This window comes from Amblyraja radiata, chromosome 3 (genome assembly GCF_010909765.2).
Source record: "Amblyraja radiata isolate CabotCenter1 chromosome 3, sAmbRad1.1.pri, whole genome shotgun sequence".
NCBI classification, from domain to species: Eukaryota; Metazoa; Chordata; class Chondrichthyes; order Rajiformes; family Rajidae; genus Amblyraja; species Amblyraja radiata.
In genome coordinates, this window is record NC_045958.1 from 45,747,053 (window position 1) to 45,764,144 (window position 17,092).

The 17,092-nt window shown below is 43.2% G+C and overlaps 1 protein-coding gene across 3 annotated transcripts in view; it reads left to right on the forward strand.

Moving 5' to 3' along the window:
• syk (spleen associated tyrosine kinase) overlaps positions 1–17,092 on the forward strand; it is a 125,240-nt gene that overhangs the window by 65,569 nt on the left and 42,579 nt on the right. For all 3 annotated transcript variants that reach the window (XM_033017744.1, XM_033017746.1, XM_033017745.1), the window contains exons 3-4: positions 6,910–7,070; positions 15,380–15,518. In XM_033017744.1, the coding sequence (XP_032873635.1) occupies positions 6,910–7,070; positions 15,380–15,518 (300 nt within the window). The remainder of the gene's footprint in view (positions 1–6,909; positions 7,071–15,379; positions 15,519–17,092) is intronic.

Genomic DNA, 17,092 nt, shown 5'->3' on the forward strand with positions numbered 1-17,092 from the left:
TCAACCTCCTAAAGTGCAACATCTCACTCTTGTTCGGATTCAACTTCATCTGCCATTTCTCCGACTATGTCTGTGACTGATCTATATCGCACTGTATCCTTTGACAGCCTTTCCCAATGTCTGCCATTCTGCTTATTTTGGTGTAATCTGCAATCATGCTAACCAATCCATCTACAAACATACTAACTATTCCATCTACATATATGTCCAAGGTGTTTATACATATATAAATATATATATTTAAGCTATAGGTAGGCAATGGGCTAGAATGTAAACTGGCTTAAAGAAGTATAACGAGATAAGATAGTACCCAGACATAGTCAATTTAATTGCTGTGGTAAAGTCAGATGAATAACTCGAATAAGGAACCAGAAGCCAAACACAGTCTGTGATGGAAATCAACTATTTTCTCATTGAATCCTTATTTGCTTTATTTACTGTCTCAATATGAAATCTACTCTGTAATATTGTTCACTGTGTTGATCACTCATGGTGCAAGTTGTCTGCTATCTGATCTATAGTTTTCTATTAATGGTTTAAACCCATGTCACTTTTTTCTGTTGCTATCATATAATTTGATGTTTTATTTCAGGGGAGGGATGGGATAAAGTGGTCCCTCTAAATTGGAGAATAAATGGAAGTAACCTCGGGTGGGGGAGGATCTGAAGTCAGGAGTGGTTCTTTAATAGGGGAGAGGAATAAACTAAAGCCATTCTTGAGAAGGAACGGTGTGTTGGGATGAAGGATGATCTGGGTTCAGATGAGGAAGTGCTTGTGAAGTGGAATTGTGGTTGAGCTGGGGAGTTGGGTTGAGTGACTGCATTACACGTTAAAGCTTTTTGTGCCTTGCTGCATCAAAACGGAACCATTTTAGTGTGATTAGTGAACCATTTTAGTGTGGTGGTAGACAAAAATTATGGAGAAACTCAGCGGTTTAGGCAGCATCTATGGAACGAAAGGATAGATGATGTTTCGGGGCGAGAACCTTCTTCTTTTTCAGAAGAAGAAGGGTCTCGACCCGGAACGTCACCTATCCCTTCGCTCCATAGATGCTGCCTCACCCGCTGAGTTTCTCCAGCATTTTTGTCTACCTTCGATTTTTCCAGCATCTGCAGTTCTTTCTTAAACATTTTAGTGTGATGATCTCCAAGGGATCTACGACCTGGAAGACAAGACCCCAACAGCTAAATAGAAGAGTCTTCAGGGAGACTTGGAGAGCCTAAACTAGTAAATGCAAACCAGCACTAAAGAGATAATGTTATTAAAAAATCACTTACATTTGAGTGCACATCCCAAATCTTCCTGATGGATCCAATGGATAATTATCACAACTTCATGAAATGACACATGTTTGAATGACATACAGTGCATTGAGAAAGTATTCAGACCCCTTCACTTTTTCCACATTTTGTTACATTACAGCCTTATTCTAAAATTGATTACATTCATTTTTTTTATCATCAATCTACGCACAATACCTCATAATATAAAAGCGAAAACAGGTGTTTGGTAATTTTTGCAAAATAATTAAAAATAAATAACTGAAATATCACATTTACGTAAGTATTCAGACCCTTTGCTGTGACTCTCAAAATTGAGCTTCGGTGCATCCTGTTTCCATTGATTATCCTTGAGATGTTTCTACTTGATTGGAGTCCACAAGTGGTAAATTAAATTGATTGTACATGATTTGGAAAGGCACACACCTGTCTACAGTTGACAGTGCATGTCAGAGCAAAAAAACAAGCCATGAAGACAAACGAATTGTCTGTAGACCTCCGATACAGGATTGTGTTGAGACACAGATCTGGGGAAGGGTATAAAACATTTTTTGCAGCATTGCAGGTCCCAAAGAGCTCAATGGCCTCCGTCATTCTTAAATATAACTTTGAAACCACCAGGAATCTTCATAGAGCTAGACGCCTGGCCAAATCGAGCAATCGGGGGAGAAGGGTCTTGGTCAGGGAGGTGACCAAGAACCCGATGGTCACTCTGACAGAGCTCCAGAGTTCCTCTGTGGAAATGGGAGAAACTTCCAGAAGGACAACTATATCAGCAGCACTCCACCACTCTGGCCTTTATTGTAGAGTGGCCAGACAGAAGCCACTCCTCAGTTAAAGGCACATGACAGCTCGCTTGGAGTTTGCCAAAAGGCACCTATACAAGATTCCCTGGCCTGATGAAACCAAGATTGAACTCTTTGGCCTGAATGCCAAGTGTCACGCCTGGAGGAAACCAGGCACCGCTCAACACCTGGCCAATACCATACCTACGGTGAAGCATGATGGTGGCAGCATCATGCTGTGGGAATGTTTTTCAGCGGCAGGAACTGGGAGACTAGTCAGGATCGAGGGAAAGATGAACGGAGCAAAGTACAGAGAGATCCTTGATGAAAACCTGCTCCAGAGCGTCCAGGACCTCAGACTGGGGTGGAGGTTCACCTTCCAACAGGGCAATGACCTAAAGCTCACGTCCAAGACAACGCAAGAGTGGCTTTGTGACAAGTCTGTGAATGTCCGTGAGTGGCCCAGCCAGAGCCCGGACTTGAACCCGATCGAATATCTCTGGAGGGACCTGAAAATAGCTGTGTATCAACACTCCCCATCGAACCTGACAGAGCTTGAGAGGATCTGCAGAGAAGAATGGTAGAAATTACCCAAATACAGGTGTGCCAAACTTGTAGCGTCATACCCAAGAAGACTTGAGGTTGTAATCACTGCCAAAGGTGCCTCAATAAAGTACTGAGTAAAGTAGCAATGTTACAAAATTTTGAGATTTTAAAAATCAAGTCTGTAATTTATCCCATCAGATAAAGCATAAAAATAAGTTTAATTTGACACCTAATTCACTTTCATATCTCAAGTATTTAAAAAGTTATGGCCATTTTCATACTGGGAAATGAGCATCTTGTTCCCTATTGATTTTCTATGGACATAACAAAAAAGCTGTGATCGTGAACAGTCAAAAGCCCATAACTTTCTTAAAAATTAAGAGAACTGAATGAAATTTTCAGTTATCATAGATTGAAGCATTCTGAAACAAATATAAAATAATCTTACTTGGATGACCTGAAATTAAAGCATATAACTAGTTAGTTACCTAATTGTAGCTAATTTCAGACTTCAATTACTAGATCTAAACATCTATCCATTTCTTAATAAATGATTAACATTTTTAAATAGCCTAAATGTCCAAATAATATTCACAAATAATTCACAATAAAACATGATTTTAAAATCTCATTTACATTAATTTATAGGCCAAATGGAAGGAATTTAGTGTTTAATTGCTGTAAATAAATGCCCATTTAAATCAGCTTTCCAGTGGGTCCCTGTGGAACGCGCTGGTTTAGAACGTTCACATTGCGGTAGATTTGTGCCCCAAATGCCGAGAAAAATACTGCGCGATATAATGGGCCCAAATTGAGCTACTCGCAATATTAATCTTAGTATAAAGGGATCTTTAGAAGCCCTTTTTAATGTAAAAATATACAACCTAACTTCTGCTATTTGCTTTATGAGACCCTGCGGTTGCTGGCGGTCGCGGGTTTAGAGATTGATTTTTAAACTACTATAACTATTATTCAAGGCCTTTAAACCTAATAATAGCTTTTGCGACGGGGTCTTCCAGCGATTTTTCGTTAATAATTAACTAGGCTGAACATTTTCGATTGGAACAGCTTAGAGAAAATCGCGTTTTAAACCCGCCCCCTCTAAACGGCGCCAAAATCGCGCACACCCTCAGCAGCAGATCTTCAACGACGCTTCAGGTAGGCTTTGCAACATACCTAAGTAAAGGGTCTGAATACTTATGTAAATGTGATATTTCAGTTAATTATTTTTAATTATTTTGCAAAAATATCTAAACACCTATTTTTGCTTTTTTATTGTGGGCTATTGTGTGTAGATTGCTGATAAAAAAAATGAATTTAATCCATTTTAGAATAAGGTTGTAACATAACAAAATGTGGAAAAAGTGAAGGGATCTGAATACTTTCTGAATGCACTGTATTTCAATCCAAAAAAACAAGCTGAATTGGTGTCGGGTGAGATGTAAAAATGATAACATTTACAAATCCAAACTCAAAATGCAATTAACTGACCTGTTCAATATTAATGAGACAACTCCCAGGCAGTCTGCTTACTCGCTACAGGCTATTGGGGAAAATAAAAAGTACCGTGAAGATTGAGTATCGCATCTAATTTCATATTTGGGATTAACCTGGTTCTGCCTGGTTTTCCAAGATTCTGGAGACCCAGCAGCTGACAGGAAGCAAGTACTCAAATTATAAGGAGGAGTCCTCTCCTGGACTGCAACCTTGATGTGGAGGAGAGGCTTGTGTACTCCAGTGATCCTGAGAGCTATGCCGGCTGGGGTTTCATATCCCTGGCAGGTTCAACCAAACCAGACAGGTCTCGGGTGAGGAGGCAGACAAAGCAGTCCCTGGTCCTCCAGGTTGGGGGTTGGGCGTGGGGTTAATTACCCCACCCTGTAAAAAATTGTGAGTTACAGAAACATTGATGAATGAAAACCAAATTACACACTTGGTTGAAGAAGGTGCCCCAACGATGGGGAACATGATGCTTCCCGGCCAAACCCGCAAGGGCGCTGGGAAGCTGACACACCTTCTGACGCCAAATAAATCTATCCTTGTGGGGACATGGAACATCCGAACCATGTTCCAGGCTGGCAAGGCTGCCACAATTGCTGACAAAATGATGTGCTACAATCTCTTAGTCCTGGGCTTGGCTGAAACAAGCTGGACACAGTCAGGGGAGATCAAATTGGTCAGTGGGCAGCCCGTTATCTACTCAGGACAGGAAGAGGAGGGAGAAAATGGAGTTGGATTGGACATACCCTCAGGAAACCTGCATAAACATCACCCGGCAAGCCCTGAAATGGAACCCCCAAGGAAAAAGGAAAAGAGGTCGCCCCAGGAACAGCTGGAGAAGAGGTGTCCAGTCAGAAATTTCTGAGAGTGGGCTCAACTGGGGAGATCTTGAAAGAACTGCCAACAACTGAGTGCAGTGGAGGACATTTGTCAATGGCCAATGATCCCTAGAGGAGCAAAGGGCTTAAGAAGAAGAAGACGGAGGAGGAGGAGTAATGTTTACCGCATCCCCAGGTTTACAACTTGCCAAGGGATGGACCTCTTCTCTTTTCATCAGACCACCTCTCTGTCTCGATAAATCAGATTATCCCTCTCTACCACCGCTCCCTCTCTCCCTCTCTACCACCCCTCCCTCTCTACGCCCTCCCCCTCCTTCTCCCTTCCCCCCCCCCCACCCACCTTCTCTACCCCCCTCCGTCTCTACCCCCCACTCCATCTCTACCCTTCATTCCCTCTCTGCCCCCCCCCCTCCCTTTCTGCCACCCCTCCCTCTTTACCACTTCTCCCTCTCTACCCCCCTCCCTCGCTCGGGAGTGGTGAGTATTGGGCCTATGGGTGAGTGGTGGAATATTACTTTCAGGAATCAGCCCTCCCCTGTGATGCCGCACCCCTCTCTGCTCCCCTTCTCTCTCTGCCCCCTCTCCCTTTCTGCCCCCCCTCCCTCTCTGCCCCCCTCCCTCTCTGCCCTCCTCCCTCTCTGCCCTCCTCCCTCTCTGCCCCCCTCCCATCCCTTTCTGCCACCCCCCCTCCTTCTCTATACCCCCTCCCTCTCTAGGGATTGGTGAGTTTTGGGACCTATGGGCGAGCGGTGGAGCATTGCATTCAGAGACCAGCCCTCCCCTGTGATGCCACGCACACCCCTTACCCCTCAATCTCTACCTCCCTACCCTCTCCCTCTCTACCCTCTCCCTCTCTACCCCCTCCCCTTTCTCAACCCCCTCCCCCCTCTCTGCCCCCCTTCCTCTCTGCCCCCTCTGCCCCCCTCCAACTCTGCCCCCCTCCCTCTCTGCCCCCCCCTCCCTCTCTACCCCACCCCCCTCCTCTCTACCACCACTTCCTGTCTACCCCTCCCTCTCTAGGGGAGTGGTGAGTATTGGGACCTATGGGTGAGTGGTGGAGTATTATGTTCAGGGACCAGCCCTCCCCTGTGACGCAGCCCCCTACCCATCAATCTCTACCTCTCTCCCTCTCCCTCTCTACCCCGTCCCCCCTCTACCCTCCTTCTCTACCCCCTTCATCCTCTCCCTCTCTACCCCTCTCCCTCTCCAGCCGCGCCTGTGCAGTTGGGGGCTATGCATGAGTGGATAGGGCAGGAGATGGGGCAAAGGAGCAAATTATTAGTATTAATATAATATCAAGGGGGGGGGTTAGTTTTTATATATGGGTGGTGACGGACTCAACGGGTCCCACTTGGTCTAGTCACTGTTAACATTATAGCTTCCAGTGTGCACGATATGCGCCAAAGTGCATTGAATATCATTTGGGCCTTGGACAGCATCTTGTAATGCCCGAATAATTTCATTACAGGATTAAACATAGCATACGTAGTTTCTAAGGTTGTGTATACTTATGCAGCCCTTCTAAATTAACATTTGTATGCCAATTACTGACCCACTCTGCAGGTTTGTCAACATTTCAGTCCATTTCTACTTTAACTTTATCTCGAGTTTTGAAATCATATTTCCATTTCCCATATCCAAATAATTTGTATCAATTGTGAACAACAATTATCCCGGCATAAGTTTCTAAGACAAACTTTTACCTATACTTTCTAGTTTCGATGTTGTAATCATCATATTGTTTGTTCTGAGAGGTGTTCCTGTGTTGTAAATTCGCAATGTGTTATTTATTAAATGTCTTTTGGAAATCAAATATTGCATTCACTGCATTTTTGGGACTAATGTTGGGGCATAAGATGTTTAATTTCAGGTTACTTGGTTTTTTAACCACAATTTGTAAAATGGATTGAAATTTGATATCAACATATATAAAACAAACGTTCTTATTTTGGTGTGTAGGGAGATGCTCTCGAACAGGCAATCATCAGCCAGAAGCCACAGCTGGAGAAACTAATTGCAACAACAGCCCATGAGCGAATGCCTTGGTTCCATGGGATGAAATCCCGAGATAATGCTGAGCGATGCATGCTCAGAGGCTCACGGAAAAATGGAACATTTTTGTAAGTAAAATCGTTGAAGTTGAAAGTGTCTGTATATTTCTTTAAATATTTACGAGCCTTTTACTTGCACTGTGAAGGTTCATGAGTTCATTGTTCATAAGTTATAGGAGCAAAACTAGACTAAGTGGGACCCGTTGGGTCCCAGTCACACAGGAGGCCTGGTCCCCCAACACAACCCATTCCGCAACGCAATATTCCACCACTCACCAGTTACCCCAAAGCAACCCGTTCCCCCAATGCAATATTCCACCACTCACCCATAGCCCCTAACTGTGCAGGCACGGCTCATTTCCCCTCATCCCCCAGCACTCCCTCCCCTTCCTCCTCATGTGTGTGAGGGGAGGAGGGGAGGAGGGGAGGGATGGGGAGGAGGGGAGGGGTGGGGGGTGTGTGGCAAGGGGGGAGTGGGGTGGGAGAGGAGGAGGGAAAGGGGGGTGTGTGTGGGTGGGGGAGTCTTTTATAATTGACTCCAGCACCTTCCCCACCACCGATGTCTGGCGAACTGGTTTATAATTCCCTGTTTTCTCTCTCCCGCCTTCCTTAAAAAGTGGGATAACATTAGCTACCCTCCAATTCACAGGAACTGATCCTGGATCTATAGAACATTGGAAAATTATCACCAATGCGTCCACGATTTCTAGAGCCACTTCTTTAAGTACCCTGGGATGCAGACCATCAGACCTGGGGATTTATCAACCTTCAGTCCCATCAGTCTATCCAACACCATTTCCTGCCTAAAGTGGATTTCCTTCAGTTCCTCCGTCACTCCAGATCCTCTGGCCACGAGTACATCAGGAAGATTGTTTGTGTCCTCCTTAGTGACGATGGATCCAAAGTACCCGTTCAAATAATCTGTCATTTCCTTGTTCCCCATAATAAATTCACCTTTTTCAGTCTTCAAGGGCCCAACATTGGTCTTAACTACTTTTTTCCTCGTCACATACCTAAAGACGTTTTTACTATCATCCTTTATATTCTTGACTAGCTTACCTTCGTACCTCATCTTTTCTCCCCGTATTGCCTTTTTAGTTATCTTCTGTTGCTCTTTAAACATTACCCAATCCTCTTGCTTCCTGCTCATCTTTGCCTCGTTGTATCTCTTCTCTTTTATTTTTATACTGTCCCCGACGTCCCTTGTCAGCCACGGTCGCCTATTACTCCCCTTGGAATCTTTCTTCCTCTTTGGAATGAACTGATCCTGCACCTTCTGTATAATTCCCAGAAATACCTGCCATTGTAGTTCCATTGTCATCCCTGCTAGGGTATCTTTCCAGTCAACTTTGGCCAGCTCCTCCCTCATGGCTCCATAGTTCCCTTTATTCAACTGTCACACTGACACCTCCGATTTACCCTTCTCTCTCTCCAAATGTAGATTAAACTTGACCATATTATGGTCACTACCTCCTAATGGCTCCTTAACCTCAAGTTCCTTTATCAAATCCGGTTCATTACATAACACTAAATCCAGAATTGCCTTCTCCCTGGTAGGCTCCTACACAAGCTGCTCTAAGAATCCATCACGGAGGCACTCCACAAACTCCCTTTCTTGGGGTCCAGTACTAACCTGATTTTCCCAGTCTACCTGCATGTTGAAATCTCCCATAACAACCGTAGCATTATCTTTACTACATGCCAATTTTAACTCCTGATTCAACTTGCACCATATATCCAGACCACTATTTGGGGGGCTGTAAATAAGTTCCATTAGGGTCTTTTTACCCTTACAATTCCATAGTTCTATCCATTCTGACTCCACATCTCCTGTTTCAATGTCACCCCTTGCAAGGGACTGAATTTTATTCCTCACCAACAGAGCTACCCCACCCCCCTCTGCCCACCTGTCTATCTTTTCGATAGCGGGTATACCCTTGAATATTCAGTTCCCAGCCCTGGCCCTCTTGCAACCATGTCTTTGTAATTCCCACAACATCATACTTGCCAATTTTTAACTGAGCCTCAAGCTCGTCCACTTTATTTCTTATACAATTACCAATTACTTATGTTTCATTTAGACATTGGACACTTCAACCTGCTTTCTCAGCAGTTTTCACACAAAGTGCTGGAAGAACAGAAGATCAGGCAACATTCCCTCCACAGATGCTGCCAAAACCCATTGAATTCCTCCAGCACTTTGCATTGTGCTCATGTTCCCAGCATCTGCAGTTCCTTGAATCTCCACAGGTTTCGTCTGACAGACATTTTGGCAAACTTCACAAGTCTGAATACTGAAGTACCACGGCGATAACGTTTCCTGTCCATTAATTTTAAGATTTCAATAGATACAATATGAGGGGGTTATTGTGTCTTCATTACCTGAACATCTAGCAGAAGATTCTGGACTGTAAAGATCTGTCCCAAGAACATTAATCTCTATAATCTACACAATGCTCCCTGGGCGGTGGATGAATTAAATGAGCTGCTGAAGGAGGTAACTGAAGAAGATACAATGACACATTTAAAATGTACTTTGAAATATGGGCACATGGATCTGAAAGGTTTTGAGGGGTGTGGGCCAAATGTGGACAAATGGGGCTAGCTTACATGGGGCATCTTGGTCGGCATAGACAAGTTGGGTTGAAGGGCCTGTTTCCGTGCTCTGTGATACTATATATTTCTATTATTTAACTACCTGTCGGTCAGAAAGTAAAGATGGAGTTACTTGTCTGCCCATACAAGAGATTATAAGAGTTTTACCAGCGAGACGATTAAAAGTGATCCATGTAACTAATAAAACAAAATAATAATGCTCAAATTGTCACCTAGATATTTAGTGGAAGCTTGTGGTTTTGTAGTCGAATGAAAATGTATGTGCTTGTGCTTTCTGCACTGACCTGTGGTTAAGTGGCAGGCAGGTGCTGACACTATCTGTGTATTAACAGTGGTTCTCAAATTAGAGCGTGCAGAACCTCACCAGTAACCAGTTTGCATCAAATGAACATGCAAAAAGTTACAAGTGGAGAAAGCTTTCCTAGATCCCGACGCATCCTCAGTGCAGCGATCCTGACTAAAAGTCATCAATGAATAACAAAGAAGCTTTAATGGCGGTGTGTATTAGCTACAGAAACACATGGCACCGAATGGATAGCCAAACATAGCATTGGCAATGAATCACCAAGCAGAATAAATCAGTGACCATTACTTTTTTTAAATCAGTACATTTGAAAAATATACTGTTTCCAATTGTATTAATAATTAGGGTACTGGTGTAAAATGATTACAAAAAATCCAGAAGAGGCATACAGAAAATAAATATGCAATGAATTGTTATATTTAGAATCCCATAGTGGAAGATTAACATTTAAAGATGATTTGGATAAATACATAATAAAAACTGCAGATGCTGTTTTATACCAAAGATAGATACAAAAAGCAGGTCAGGCAGCATCTCTAGAGAAAACGTTGTTTCATGTCGGCACCCTTTTCAGACTATTTTGGGTAAATATTTGAATGGGAAATAATTAAAAGTTGATGGGAAAGGATGAATTGAGCAGGATTCACTGGTTGGCTGATTGGATGAGCTAGCACAGGCATTGGTTATGGCACACAAGGAGTCATTCAACCCATCGTTTTCAACACTATTTATTAATTAATTACTCCCTTGAGGGCCACATAAGCGAGTTCTGTATTCTGGAAAAAACGCAAGGAATCATGGGGTTTGCCAAAGGTGATTTGTAATAAAGAAAAAGCGAACGAAGCCCTGTCTGTGTAAACTGTATAAATTCTTATCTTTATTCATAATTTATGTGTAAAAATATATTTAGTCTGAGGAACGGGGGTGCCAGGTAGTGGGAGAGCAGGGTGTAACAGCGAGAGAGAGGGGGCAGATGCGAGTGGGAGACGGGGAGAGACTGGACCGGCAGAGAGACATTCATACAGACCCGCATTTCATCCGTAGTCAGGATCGAACCCGGGTCTCGGGCGCCGCAAGCGCAGTTGAATTGCTACTGTTCCATCCCCGTCCCCTCCCGAGTGTCCCATCCCTGTCCGGGGGTGTCCAGAGATGTCCGGGGTGACTCTTGACTGGCGGGACACCGGCCTGGAGCAGTGGCGGTCCCAGGCTTACAGCCAGCGCGGGGAAGAAGCGCTAACTCCAGCTCAACTCCACCTGACCCACCGGGTTAATTGACAGCCCTGGACTGACGGTACACTGGCCCGGAGCAGTGGTGGTCCCAATTTAACTGACAAGCCTGTTTTGCAGCACCTTATCAAAAGTCTTCTAGAAGTGCTTGTGCCTAGAAGTTGATCTGGAGTTGCACCTAGAATGTATTTCTTTTCGCAATATCATGCGACAATGATATGAACAATGAATCAATCACCCATATCATCATAAAATATTCTGGAAGCAAAATTAGTCAATTGGAGTAACTCAGCGGGTCAGGCAGCATCTCTGGAGAGAAGGAATGGGTAACGTTTCGGGTCAAGACCCTTCTTCACACTGATGTCAGGGAAGGGGGCGGGACAAAGATAGAAGGTAGGCGGAGACAGTAAGACTAGTGGGAGAACTGGGAAGGGGGAGAAGATGGAGAGAGAAAGCAAAGGCTATCTGAAGTTAGAGAAGTCAATGTTCACACCACTGGGGTGTAAACTACCCAAGCGATATATGAGGTGCTGTTCCTCCAATTTCCGCTGGGCCTCACTCTGACAATGGAGGAGGCTCAGGACAGAAAGGTCAGATTGGGAATGGGAGGGGGAGTTGAACTGCTGAGCCACCAGGAGATCAGGTTGGTTAAGACGGACTAAGTGGATGTGTTCAGCGAAACGATCGCCGAGCCTGCACTTGTTCTAGCCGATGTAGAAAGGTTGAAGCCTGGAACAGCGGGTACAGTAGATGAGGTTGGAGGAGGTGCAAGTGAAACTGGAAAGACAGTTTGGGTCCTTGGATGGAGTCGAGGGGGGAGATAAAGGGACAGGTGTTGCATCTCCTGCGGTTGCAGGGGAAAGTACCTGGGGAGGGGATGGTTTGGGTGGGAAGGGAAGGGACAAGTTGACCAGGGAGGTTCAGAGGGAATGGTCTCTGCGGAAAGCAGAAAGGGGTGGAGATGGGAAGATGTGGCCAGTAGTGGGATCCCGTTGGAGGTGGTGAAAATGTTGGAAGATTATATGCTGTATGCAACGGCTGATGGGGTGGAAGGTGAGAACAAGGGGACGCTGTCCTTGTTATGAATGGGGGAGGGGGAGTAAGAGCGGAGCTGTGGGATATCGAGGAGACGCTAGTGAGAGCCTCATCTATAATAGAAGTGGGGAACCCCCGTTCCCTGAAAATGAGGACATCTCCGATGTCCTGGTATGGAAAACCTCATCCTGGGTGCAGATGTGGCGTAGATGGAGGAATTGGGAGTAGGGGATACAGGAACCAGGGTGTGAAGAAGTGTAGTCAAGATAGCTCTGGGAGTCAGTAGGTTTGTAGTAGATGTCGGTCAATAGTCTGTTTCCTGTGATGGAGACGGTGAGATCTAGAAACGGTAGGGAGATGTTGGAGATGGTCCAAGTGAATTTGAGTGCAGGATTGAAATTAGTGGTGAAGTTGATATAGTCAGTGAGTTCGGCATGGGTGAAGGAGGTAGCACCAATGCAGTCATCAATGTAGCACAAAGTTTAGTAAATTGTTGTAATTTGTACCCAAGCTTCTCGAATGTACCTGAGGTTTCATGGCCACTCATCTCTTCTCTTTCCAAGTGAATGGCCCCTCGTATGCGGGGGCATTTTGCACCCCCGAGGCAGACATGTAAATGGACAAGCACTCTCCCCACCTGGAGCAGATGTGAGATTATTACTATCTAATCTAGACCTGCAATTGTCAGACTAATGCAAAATGCATGCACAAAGGGACAAAGGTTACATCATTTAGTTATAAATATTGTCACAACCTATTGATAAGCATGCTGAAAGCACCTGCTCAGCACTTGAATTTATCTTCAACTTAGCTCAAAACAGTATTTGTCAGACTCTGACCAGCAAACTCACTGCACATTTGATTACCGTGTACAGAACAGCACAGAGACTAATCATTTTGCCCAGTTTAATTTTGGATTGTTGGTTTTCTCCCTCAATTACAAAAATCGGGAAATTGCTGATCATTTCCCCAATTCTCCTGCGCAAGGGCACCAGATCTTTTGTGCTTACTCGAAGCACTTTGCTTGCACAATCCCAAAAGCAATATCAACTGAAATGTCACCTGGACTGTAACTACAAACAAAGGGAGATTTGAAAGGTACTGAGTTAATGTGGTTGTTTTGAGCAAAAAAGTTGTATCGGTCACTGAAAACTGGCTACATGCCTTTCAGAAAACCTTGTGTTTTTTGCCACAGGAAGCCAGAGTAATTAGTATACAACCTGTCACATGTCACCTATTTTTCTTGTGTGATAACTTGGGGCACATCTGACCATTGATTAATATGGTGTGCAGTGTTCAGTTAAGGATCGCTTAAGTTGTTGCACGTACTGTCTTTCTTAAAATCCGACTTGGTGTCCTCGAGATGACATGAAATAAAATTGTTACTGCTTTACTGCAGTGCTGCTGTCGGTTAAAGTGGAGAATAAATTGAACAACCTGTGGTTTGTGCAGTCATCTTGCTTTTTCCTTTTGCACCTGGTTCTGTGGTCGGCTGGAACTAGTGGGTGAAGAACAGATGTCAGTTCTATCAAAAGTCATAACAAAATCCTTCAAAATTTGACCTTAGAACAAAATTGTAAAATAACTTTACAATAAATCCTTACCAGTTAAATTGCTTCAGTAGATCATTATCTAGATTGTTTTGTTAAATGAATATATTTTTCATTATGGCAAAAATGGCAGTGGGTTAGACAATCGATTGTTCTAGAGGAAGGGAAATGACATGTTGCAATAATTCGAATATTCATGAAAGGAATACTATAAAAATACAAGCTGCCAAAGTACTGTCTCATGAATAGCTGGTTTGGAGAAAGCCGGTCAAAGATTATTCAACATTTTTAAACCTTAATATAGAAAGATGATCCATTCAAAATCAACAAAGAAGAACATTAAATCAAAAAAGAAAACATACAAAGTGCAGACAAGAGAAATGGGAATTGTTCTGAAAACAGCAGCAGAGGATACTAAAGCTAATTAACTAAATTGATCTTGTGAGCATATTGATTATTATTGTCTAAACAACATGGTGGGCTGAAGGGCCTGGCCCTCTGCTGCATTGTTCTGTTCTAAAACACATGGCAAGGCCTACCATGGCCACATGAAAAAGAAGCAGGCCATGAAGGAGAGAGTGAGGCAGGGAGAATACTAACAGGAAGCATGGGAAAGGATAAATTGCTTCAACTAATGTTTTCCATCATGTTTCACTTCAGAAACATGGCAAACATCCCAAAGATAACAGAGAGTCTAGTTTCAAATAGAAGAATTTGTAATAATCTTACGATGAGAGACAAGGTTTTGGAAAAAGTAATGGGACCAAAGACATGGCATGTGTCCATGGCTTTTAAAGGAAATGGATGCGTTGGTTGAAGTTTTCTTTCAAACCCAGCAAAGATCCAGCAGATTGGAAAACTGAATGTGACACATTTGTTCAAGAGAGGAGGCAGAAAAAAATTAGGAAACCACAGGCCAGCTATTGCTAATGTTGGGAAAATGCTGGAGTTGATAATCAAGGAAGTAGCCCATTTATGTAAGCGTAATGCAATCAAACCAGGTTGACACGGTTGTATGAAAGATAAATTGTGTTTGACAACTTGAATCAATGTATGGGAAGGTGTAGATGTAGTCTGTTTGAATTTTCAGGAGGCATTTGTTAAGGTGGCACCATAATAGAATGGTACACATATGCACTTTGCTATGAGAAATGAAAAGGCAGACTATTTTCTAAATAGAGAAAGAATGCAAGAGTGTGGAGTACAGATACATGAAACACAAAATGTTATGGGTTATGTGTTACTGCAGTTATAAAGACAATTTGGGCTTTGGCCTTTATTGCTATGGGTTTGGAGTTTAAAAATAGAGAAGTATAGTTACAGTATGTTGGTGAGATTGCATCTGAAGTATTGTGTGAAGTTTTGAGTAACCTATCATTAAAGTCACTAGGCTAATTCCTCTGATGACAGAGTTGCCCGATCATGAATGATTTTAAATGTCAGTCTTGTGTTCTTTGGAGATCCAAAAACTGCAGATGCTGGAAACCTGAAATAAAAGCAGGAATGCTAGAAACACTCAACATCTGTGGAAAGGGAAACTGCCCTGGACTACTTCCTGGTGCTAGATTCGCACATAAAAATTACTCTATAGCACGTTCACACAGTAGCTTTGCCTTACTAATTATTGAAATTCTTCTTCTTTGCAGAATAAGAGATCGTGATGACATGGGATCATATGCGCTCTGTTTGATTTCCGATGGTAAAATATATCATTATCGAATTGACAAGGATAAAACAGGCAAGCTATCCATTCAAGATGGAAAAAAGTTTGACACCCTCTGGCAGGTATGCTAATATAGAGATGTTTTTGTTGTTGATTACTTCAATATTCTTATATATGCTGAAACATATTTGCATATAGTTTTCAAATTTTTAAAATAACAAATGCACTTTTCAGCATTAGTATAAAAAAAATTCTTACTGTATTACTGACAAAATTAATGCCAGGTCATTCTTAGTCAAAGTCCCATTACAATTTAAAATATTAATTTCCTACGATGGAACCATAGTTCCATAGATATCTGCAGAGCTGCCTTTGATTTTCTGATCCTTTGTACTGGACGTGATCAGATTACTTGAGCTTGACGTTTCCTAGCTGAACCCATCTAACTCTTCACCAATATTCACATGTACACACTTTTCTACAGCACTTGAATATAAGGCTTCTGGCCAGAGATTCCTGTTCCTTCTCTTCAGAGATGCGGTCGCCTCTGTGTGGAGCCACAGGAGATGGGCAAGGTCCTAAATGTGTATTAATCTGTATTTACCGAGGAGAAAGACAGTAGGACAAAGGGAATTGGAGCAGTCACAGGAGGTGTTTAGAGAGCAGTCAGGGTTACTGTTGAAGAAGTACTGAAGGTACTGTCATGTTTGAAAGTCGACAAATCGCCTGGGCCTGATCTGATATATCTGAGGATATTGTGGGAAACAAGAGAGGAAATTGTGGGAGCCCTGGTTGAAATTTATGAGTCGTCCTTAAATACAGGAGAGGTGCCGGAAGACTGGAGGATGGCAAATGTTGTACCTCTTTTTAAAAAGGGCTACAGGGAAAATGCTGGGAACTATAGGTCGGTGAGTTTAACATCTGTAGTTGGTAAGTTACCAGAGAGTATTCTGAGGGATAGGATATACAGGCATTTGGATGGTCAAGGGCTGATTAGGGATAGTCAGCATGGTTTTGTAGGTGGGAGATCATCTCACAAATCTGATTGATTTTTTTGAGGATGTGACCAAAAAGGTTGATGAGGGCAGAGCTGAAGAATTTGTGTACATGGACCTCAGTAAGGCGTTCGACAAGGCTCCGCATGGTAGGTTGCATGGGATCCAAGGAGAGATAGCTGAATGGATAGCAAATTGGCTCCATGGAAGGAAGCAGAAGGTAATGGTGGAAGGCTGTTTCTCAGACTGGATGCCTGTGACTAGTGGTGTGCCTCAGGGTTCGGTGCTGGGCCCGTTACTGTTTGTCATCTACATCAATGATTTGGATGAGAATATACAGGGCAAATTAGCAAGTTTTCTTATGATACAAAAGTTAGTGGTTTTGCAGATAGTGAAGATGGTTGTGAATGATTGCAGCAGGATCTGGATCGATTGGCCAGGTGGGCGGAGGAATGGTTGATGGAATTTAATACAGAGAAGTGCGTGGTGTTGTATTTTGGGACATCGAACAAGGGCAGGACCTACACAGTAAATGGTAGGCCTCTGGGTAATGGTGTAGAGCAGAGGCATCTAGGAGTACAGATGCATGGTTCCTTGAAGGTCGCGTCGCAGGTAGATAAGGTGGTCAAAATGGGCAGGACAGATTCTTCAACCCACAATATATGTGCTGAAACTGATGCTGTTAAATTATTCTCCTGTTA